The sequence below is a fragment of the Garra rufa genome, chromosome 21, assembly GCF_049309525.1.
Source record: "Garra rufa chromosome 21, GarRuf1.0, whole genome shotgun sequence".
NCBI lineage: Eukaryota > Metazoa > Chordata > Actinopteri > Cypriniformes > Cyprinidae > Garra > Garra rufa.
The window spans coordinates 863,249-873,134 of NC_133381.1; the positions used below are offsets into that span (position 1 = coordinate 863,249).

A 9,886-nucleotide genomic window follows, 5' to 3' on the forward strand; every position below is an offset into this window, starting at 1 on the left:
AGATATAAACATTCAATTCTGACTTTATAAGTCGCAATTGTCAGTTTATATCACAATTCTGCAAAAAAAAGTCCAAATTGTGAGTTTATATCACAATTCTGAGAAAGTCTATATCACGCAATTCTGACAATTTTTCTTAGAATTGCGAGTTTAATTATTATTATTAATTACTACAACTCTTTATAACTCGCAATTGTGAGTTTATATCTCTCAATTCTGAGAAAAAAAATTAAAAATTGCAAGTTTATATCACGCAATTGCGACTTTATTTCTCAGAATTGCAATTTTATATCTTGCGATTCTGACTTTATAACTCGCAATTGTGAATTTATATCTCACAATTCTGAGTAAAAAAAGTCTGAATTGTGATATAAGTCGCAATAACCTTTTTTATTTTTTTATTTAGTGGCGAAAACGGGCTTCAATAAAATCTGCTGTCTCACCAGCATCAGTGAAATCTTCTGTCAGCCCACAAACTCCAGTGTAACATGATATTAATTTGCACAGATCTGAAAATGTAAAAAACGTGCAACGATGATGCAGATATGCAATATGACGCACGCTGGCTTTTATATGTGCATCATCAGAAATATCATAAATGTGGGCGTTTCAGGTAGATTATTAGTCTTCGGGTCGTTCGGATGTTTGTGCTTGTGAACCAACAGTATTTAACCTCAGAACCGAGGAAGAGTTCAGACGACGACGGCGATTTGAACTGGAAGACTGTGAGAAACTGCAGCTTTAACCAGAGATTTCAGTCGTACTATATATTCTAAACAAAACGTGACAATGATCTGATAAATAAAATACATATTTACAATAAATATACAGTTAGAAATAGCAGCCTACGGTATATGAGTGTTGTATCTATCAGTGAAGTGCTCGACAGTCGATGAAATCAGGTGCTCGCATACAGCAACTGATCGATTATCCCAATATTAGAGCGTTAAAGTCAAGTCTAGAGTAAACCCTGAACCAAAACCAGCTAATAAATAACTAATCAAGTTTATCAGGACCGATCAAACGTACAGCATATTGTGGCTGGCTTTTTAGTGCTAATTACTGTCACTACATAAAAACAAAATAAGAAAAGGTTTTTGAGATTCAGTCAGCAGTGGTTCAAACAGGAAGAAAAGAGAGATGCCAAATGTCAACGCAACACGTTCCAGTGGATGTTAGCCAACTATTCTTCTGATATTAGTATGAGCTTAACTAGTCCTTCATGTCTTCTAAACCCTGGTGAGGGTTGCTTCAAATCCAGTCCTCCACTAAAAAGAAAACCACGTAGCTTTAAATGTCGCCAAGTGCTTCAGTGAAACATTTCAGTGACGAAGCCCTTCAGGAGACCAAAACACACACAACTATAACAGCATAAATAAAATCTGCCTGTCTGTACTTCAGATATGCCATTACGCAGAAATCATAAACATACAGTACTTCAAAACTTTCTCTGTCGTCAAATGTTTTGTAATAAATTACAGGAGATAATAAGAAAAAACTAATCTTCTGGACGGAGCTGCAGCTGTTTTATCAGTGCACTGCGGATATATTTGTTTTTTAGTTTTTACCGTTCATCAACAGTTTGATGTACTTGGGACTTTGACATTATATATTACTATATAGTTCATTTGCAAAAATGGATAACTAATTATTTTCATAAATCATGTTTTATTTGTGTTTGTATATTTTATTATTTAATCAATGAAATTGCTTGGAATGCAGAATAGAAAAAACTGATTTATGAAAATGTATAAAAGAAATGAAATTGTGTTTTTGCAAATGAACTATGTATATACACTGCTGCTCAAAAGTTTGGGGTCAGTAAGATTTGTTATGTTTTTTAAAAAAAAGTCTCTTATGCTTATCAAAGTTATACAGAAAAAAATAAGAAGAAATATAATTGCAATTCAAAATAACACTTTTTAATTTTAATATACTCTAAATTTTCATCAGCTATTACTCCAGTCTTCAGTGTCACATATAATATAATATACTGATTTATTACTTTCACTATCAATATTTGGAAACAGTTGTGCTGCTTAATATTTTTTTTGGAACATGCTTTTTTTTAGGATTCTTTGATGAATAACAAGTTAAAAAGAACAGCGTTTATTCAAAATAGAAATCTTTTCTAACAATAGAAGACTTTACTATGACTTTTTATCAATTTAACATATCTGTGCTGAATAAAAGTAATAATTTCCAGCACAAAAAGAAGGAAAAAAATGTTCTGACCTCAAACTTTTGAACAGAAGTGTATATTGTTAGAAAAAAAAACTGTTCTTTTTAACCTTTCATTATTCAAAGAATTCTGAAAAAAAATATCACAGGTTCCAAAAAATAATTTTCCAACACTGATAACAAATCTGTATATTAGAATGATTGCTAAAGGATCATGTGACACTGAAGACTGAATTAATGATGCTGAAAATTCAGCTTTGCATCACAAAAATAAATTATATTTGTAAGTATATTAAAATAGAAAACCACTATTTTAAGTAGTATTAACATTTCACAATATTACAGTCTTTTCTGTATTTTTAATGAAATAAACATAACCTTGATGAGCAGAGGCGTCTCCTTTGAAATGCATTAAAAATCGTACTGATCCCAAACTTTTGAGCAGAAGTATATATAATTAAAAACGGTTAAAAAAAGATCATATATATATATATATATAAATATCATATATATAAAAAACAGTTAAAAAAAATAACTGTTATTTATAGCATATACACACACTTTCTTTACTGTTATGTATATAAACAGTTAATCTCACCCACTCACATCTATATTTATTTTGATGTATATTAAATATATATTTAATTTTTAATATACATGTGTGTGTCAAAGTCCCAAGTTTATCAAATTGTTTCTTGATGGAGACACAACTGTGTTTCACCCTCATTAATGAACCAATGTTCTCCCACCTGCAAAATACTGGATATTATTATTACATTATTATTATTCTTGATAAAAACTGCTGTCGTTTTCTACAAAAGCACACGATTGCACTGCGCCTTCACCCGATAGCGAGCGTTTTAACAAGCCCGCAGTGGAACTTGCGTATGTGCCGATAGAGATCTCCAGACTGCGTGAAGCGCCGCTCGCACCACTTGCACGCGTGCGGTTTCTCGCGAGTGTGCACCACGGCGTGCCGGCTCAGGTTGTGCGAGTACTGGAAGCTCTTCCCGCACTGTCCGCAGGTGTACGGCTTCTCGCCGGAGTGCGTGCGCTCGTGCCGCTTGAGCGTGTACATGCAGGAGAAGGTCTTGCCGCACTGCGAGCAGGTGGGGACGGAGCCGTCGGGCGAGAGCTTGGAGCGGACGCCGTCCTTCTCGCGGAAGTGCGAGCTGAGGTGGAGCTGCAGCACGTGGGGGCTCGGGAAGACCTTGCTGCAGAGCGGGCACACGCAGACCTGCTGGCCGCCAGGCGGGAGAAGAACCCCGCTGGACGTGGAGATGTCCGAGGAGGCCAGGTCGTCCTCGTCCTCGCCCTCGCTGTCCCCGAGCTGGCGCTCGGAGCGCACGCGCAGCCCCTCCTCCTCCTCCTCCTCCTCCATCAGGTCGTCGTCCGGAGGGAGCAGCGAAGCCGTGGCCTTGTTGTCGGGGAAGAGGGCAGCGAACCCTGTCACCACCGAGCTCCTGGCGCTATTCCCAAAGCGCTGGCTCTCCGGGCTCACCGGATCAGCGTCCTCCTGCTCTGACAGCAAGTCATGTTCGTCTTTAACAAGTGGCTCGGTGCCCTGCTGCTGGCTGTCGAGGGCCAGCTGTCCCGAGACGTAGGAGGGGTGGAAGGCGTCTCGGCTCGACAGAGGCTTGAAAGACAAATCCAGCGCGCGGTCCGTGTCATCCGACGCCCGGGACCTCTGGGACGCGCCGACGGCCGAACTACTGACATCAGCTTTTGTTTTTCCAGCTGTTCGGACGCAGGCCTCGGCCTCGGCTGACACATAATTGACACCTACAAGGTCCGGGGACCCGTCGGGGTGACCGTTCGCCTTCTGCCCGCCGCAATCTGTGTCGCTCGCCGCCTCGCACAGCTCCTTATCCTTCAGCTTTCCTTTGCACACCTTGACGATGTCGTACATGTGCAGGTAGCTGGCGGCCGCCAGGACGTCCTCGAAGGGGAGCGTGCCCAACTCCAGCTTTCCCTCGTACATGAACTCCAGCAGCAGGCCGAACGCCGGCGCCGTCACGATGTCGCTGTTCAGGTGCACCACGTCCCTCTTGTCCAGCTGGTCCCGGTAGAAGAGGTGGAAGTACATGCTGCAGGAGGCCAGCACGGCTCGGTGCGCTCTGAATCGCGTCTCTCCCACCAGCACCGTGCAGTCGCAGAGGAAGCCTTGGTGTCTCTGCTGACTCAGGCGCTGCAGTAACTGGCGGCTATGGTCTGGGAACTCCATTCTTATGGCGTGACCTGCCGGGGGAAAAACAGGAAAAACTGGATGTTAAATAAACGCAGGGTAGCCATTCACGACGGCGCGCATCTACAGGCCGCCGGAGACAAACAAAAGTAGACCCAACCCGCTGCGTGCTGCATTACAAACACCAGCCTGCTTGTTTTCTTCTTCTAGTGCTTGTTGTATATGAACAAGTTTGCATGTTGTTATCTTGCGAAGCTGCTTTGAAACAGTCTGCGTCGTATAAAATAAACAACGCCACTTTTTTTTTTAAATGCAAGGTTTCATCTTACAGAAAAGCTTTTTAACTCAACATACAGGCCACTAAAGATATCATACTACATTAAAAATAAGTCGTTCTTCCAAGAAGTTTGCAATGCAGCTGCAGTATATCTGTCACAAGACTGACATTTTATTGTTTCAAATATGCTTTTTAATGCACAACAAAAAGAAAAAAAGGCTTTATTTTACAGAAAATCCTTCTAATTCAACGTGCAGCCATGAAAGTTCACATTAAAAGCCAGTTGTGCATCTAAGTGGTTTGTAATGCAGCTAAAGGCAACATACAGTTCACCAAAGATATCATACTACATTAAAAATAAGTCGTTCTTCCAAGATGTTACAATATAGCTGCAGCATATCTGTCACAAGACTGACATTTTAATTAAGTTTCAAATATGCTTTTTAATGCACAACGAAAAAGAGAAAAGGCTTTATCTCACAGAAAATCTTTCTAATGAAAGTTCACATTGAAAGTTGTGCTTCCAAGCGGTTTGTAATGCAGCTACAATAAAAACATGGCATTTGATTGTGAGTTTCAAACAGTCAGAATTGTCATTTCAAGCTACAAAAGAGTCCCATTTCCCTTCTAATTCAACATAAAATGAAAACAAACAAAAGTAATGTCATACTACATTAAAAATGAGTTGTGCTTTTAAGATGTTTGCAATGCAGCTGCAGTATATCTGTCACAAAACTGACGTTTTCATTAAGTTTAAAAGATGCTTTTTAATGCACAACGAAAAGAGAAAAGGCTTTATCTTACAGAAAATCCTTCTAATTCAACATGCGGGCATGAAAGTTCACATTAAATGCCAGTTGTGCTTCCAACTGGTTTGTAATGCAGCTACAGGCAACATCCAGTTCACCAAAGATATCATACTACATTAAAAATAAGTTGTGCTTCCAAGATGTTTGCAATGCAGCTGCAGTATATCTGTCACAAAACTGACATTTTAATCGAGTTTCAAAGATGCTTTTTAATGCACAACAAACAGCTGTCTAAGAATTACAGTTTCAAGCTACAAAAGAATAGTTTATTTCACTACTGATTTAAAATACAGTATACATAGTGTATTAAAAAGAAGTTGTGCTTCCAAGACGCTGTGCTTTTGCAATGCACAGCTTCAGGATATGTCGAAAATTGACATGTAATTGTGAGTTTTAAAGCTTTTTTTAACTACAAAAAAATCTGTTGTTTCACTTCTAATTCAACATAAAGGCCACTAAAGACAAATGCAAATCATACCATGCAATGCATCTGCAATATATCTGTCAAAAAACAACATTTTAATTGAGATTCAGATGCTTTTTAATGCACAACAAACAGCTGTCTCACAATTATAGTTTTGAACTACAAAAGAATTAACATACAGTATACGTACAATATCATACTATTTTAAAAACAAGATGTTTGCAATGCTTCAGTATGTCAAATATTGATGTGTAATTGTGTTTCAGAACTGCTTTTTTTAACTCAGAACACAGAATTATAGTTTGAAGCTACTAAAAGTATTTCATTTCACTTCTAATTCACCATATAGGCCACCAAAGATATCATCCTACATTAAAAACGAGTTGCTTCCAAGATGTTTGCTGTATATCTGTCAAAAACTGACATGTTAATTGATTTTCGAAGAAACTTCTTAATGCACAGCAAACATCTGTCTCACAATTATAGTTTTGAGCTACCAAATCTTTATTTTACTACTAAATTAAACTACATACACACAATATCATATTAAAAGATGTTTGCAATGCACAGCTTTAGTATATGTCCAAAATTGAGATGTAATTGTGACTTTCAAACATGCTTTCTTAACTCAAAACACAGAAGTATAGTTTGAAGTTACAAAACTAACTTAACTTCTAATTCGACACAGATATCACTAAAGACAAACAAATGCAATATCATACTATATTGAAAACAAGATGCAGCTGCAGAATGTCAAAAACTGACATTTTAATTGAGTTTTGAAGATGATTTTTAATGCACAGCAAACAGCTGTATCACAATTATAGTTTTGAGCTACAAAATCAAATTTATTTCACTACTAATTCAACATACCGTATAAATACAATATCATACTTTATTAAAAACAAGTTGTGCTTCTAAGATGTTTGCAGTGTACAGCTTCAGTATATGTCCTATATTGACATTTAATTGTGAATTTTAAAGCTTTTTAAAATCAGAATTATAGTTTAAAGCTACAAAACAAACTTTTGTGTCACTTCTAAATCACCATACAGTCCACCAAAGATATCATCCTACATTAAAAACGAGTTGCTTCCAAGATGTTTGCATCGCGCAGCTGCGGTATATCTGTCAAAAAACGGACATTTTAATTGAATTTCGAAGATGCATTTTAATGCACAGCAAACATCTGTCTCAGAACTAGTTTTAAGCCACAAAAGAGTCGTTTGTTTCACTTCTAATTTAACATACAGGCCACCAAAGACGAACAAAAGCAACATCAAGTGCTTCCGAGATGTTTGCAACGCGCAGCTATAGTTTATGTGCCAAACACTGAAATGAATTCAAGACAGCGAATAAAAGAAATTTAAACCTGGACTACAACAACTAAATGATCGCAAAGCTCAACATACCCTCTTCTCTTGGCTCTCACACAAGTTGATCTTCACTTTGCGCTTCTCATCGAACATCAGCAGAGAATGAGCGTAAATCCAACCATGCGCAAACAACATCTCACATCTTGTAAGTCTGCGAACTAAAACGTGACTAAAACATCACATAAACGGAGTGAAAAGAGCTCCGGAGCAGGAGACGAATGAACGCAAGCTCTCGTCCATGTGAGCGGAGAGAAAGCGCGTGTGCGCGCACGCATATGTGTGTGTGTGAATGTGAATGTGAATGTGAGTGTGTGTGTGTGATCTGGTAGAGTCAGCTGCTCTGACATCAGCCTCAAATCTCCAGCTGTGTCTTTATGCCATATGTTCCTCTGAGGAACCTCAAACTTCTTTGAGTTTTTGTCTATTGCAACGCGTTATAATTCTAACACTCTCCTTCGATAGACACACAGACGCGTTTCGCTCATATTAAAGTTTTGAAAGCGCGAACGAGATCGTGACAGGACACTTTTGTCTTCTGTTTTAAAACAAACTCGCGAGAACATAACAGCAGAAGTTTGACGCGCTTTTTTCTCCGTGTTTAATGTCTGAAGTGGTTCCCGAACATCTCATCTCATCTCATCTCCTGTCAGGAGTGTAATGTAAACTCCCGGCAGCGGAACTCAGACAGTGTCGCGGATCAAACGTGCCGCGCCGCGCCGATCGAGCGCGGATACATTGTGTCACATTCAAGTCCACATCAAAGCGCGGAACGGTACTCACTGCTGTGTCCTCAGATGGACCGGCGTGCTCTCATGGTGTGTGTGTGTCCAGATGTTGGAGTCTGTGTTTCTGCTTCTCAGCGCGATTCGAGTCCGGTGCGCGTCAAGCTCTGCGCTGTGCGTGTGTGTGAGTGTGTGTGTCAAGCAGGTTGTTAATGGTCCACTCTCGCGATAACACCAGTGTACTGTACTTCAGGACAAACTCACACTGGGGCAGTAAGTAGCAGTGTTCACTCGAAGACAGCTGTGTTGGTCATTCTGCATTCATAAAACACCATTTGTGATATATTGAGTGAATAAGTATGTATATATGGGGTATATTTACTAGCTACAATATATCTGCCTTAATTTTATATTGGTTAATTTCACATTTATTAATGCGTTTTATATATTGAGGCTGTGCATTTAAACACGTATTATTATTTTATTTACTGATTTTTTATTGATTGTTTTGAAGTTTAGTCTTTCTTAATTTTACATAATTTATACAAAACAATATATACATTTATTTTATATCTTGAGGTTGTGTGTTGAAAACACCTAAAATCTATTATTTTTTTAATATACTAATAATTAATAACTTACAATATCTTAATATACAATATTTTTAAATTTTATATTAACTGATGTTAATGGGCTAATTTCAAAATAATAAATAATTTCTTAAACATTTGAATAATGTAAAAAACTATTTTAAAGTGGAAACATTATTGAAAATTATTTAAAAATATTTTAATTATTTAAAAAAAATCAAAGGCTTGTTTTATTAAAATATTTTTTAAAATATGTGAATGATAAACTTGAAAATAAATTTAAGATTCTAAATTTTTTAATAATATTTCATTAATTAGAAAATTTACGGAAAGAAAATCAATTAAAAATAATATTTTTAAGTGTAAAAATGATTTCAAATGTATTTTTTAAATGATTTTGGATTAAAAAACAGACACTTTTTTCATTTAAAAAAACATGAAAATAAACTGAAAAATTATTATGAAAGAATTTTAAAATAATAATAAAAATAATAAAAAAATAATAATAAATATATAATGGGTTAATTTCAAAATAATAAATGTTTGATTAATTACAATTTTAAAACAATGTAAACAATAATTTAAAATAATAAAAAAATAAAAAATATTAATTAATTATAAAGTGTAAACATTATTAAAATTATTTGGACAATTATTTAGATTATTTACAAAAACAACAAAGGCTGAAAATAAACCAAAATATTTAGGATTCAGAAAAAAATTAAATAATAATAAAAATAATACAAACAATAATAATAAATAAAATAATTATTTATATATATAATTATTATTTTAAATTGTTAAAATGATTTATTTACTTTTTTTGGATTATTTAAAAAAAATAGCAAAGACCTATTTTTAGTCTTTCAAATTCCTTTGTGACTAATCAAAAGTAATGAGTGATATTGAAAATCTGGGATTTTTGTTATAATTTACACCAAAAATACAACAATGAAAATCAAAATAATACATGCATTTTAAATCTTGAAGCTGTGAGTTTGGTGCATTTTCTGTTAGATAACCAGCTGAAATGAAGCGACATACAACGCAAAGTGAGATGAAGAGGACTTTAAACTAAAGAGCGTCAATATAAGACTGTTCCCTTTCTCTAGAAAATGAAGTGTTTTTTGGAGAGGGCTCTAGATGCTAAAGTTACTTTTAAGATTGCAAATTGCGACGATCCTCTCAAACCCGTCCAGCCTAAATGCATTCCACTCTTTCAATACATTTAAGTGTATAATTAGAGGCCCTCCTCCTGTGGCCTTTGTTGCGAGCGCTGATTTGTTGTGTGCTGGGAGAGCGTTTGCTGGGATCTAATCAAA

General features: G+C 36.3%; 1 protein-coding gene across 1 annotated transcript; it reads right to left on the bottom strand.

Moving 5' to 3' along the window:
* Nucleotides 1–157: 157 nt before the first annotated feature.
* Nucleotides 158–8,146, bottom strand: zbtb42 (zinc finger and BTB domain containing 42). The gene is made up of 2 exons (XM_073827140.1): nt 8,033–8,146; nt 158–4,419 (listed from the first exon to the last, which is right to left on the bottom strand). Exon 2 carries the CDS (start codon nt 4,403–4,405, stop codon nt 3,023–3,025), a length of 1,383 nt encoding a protein of 460 aa, XP_073683241.1. The 5' UTR covers nt 4,406–4,419; nt 8,033–8,146; the 3' UTR covers nt 158–3,022.
* Between the last annotated feature and the right edge of the window lie 1,740 nt (nt 8,147–9,886).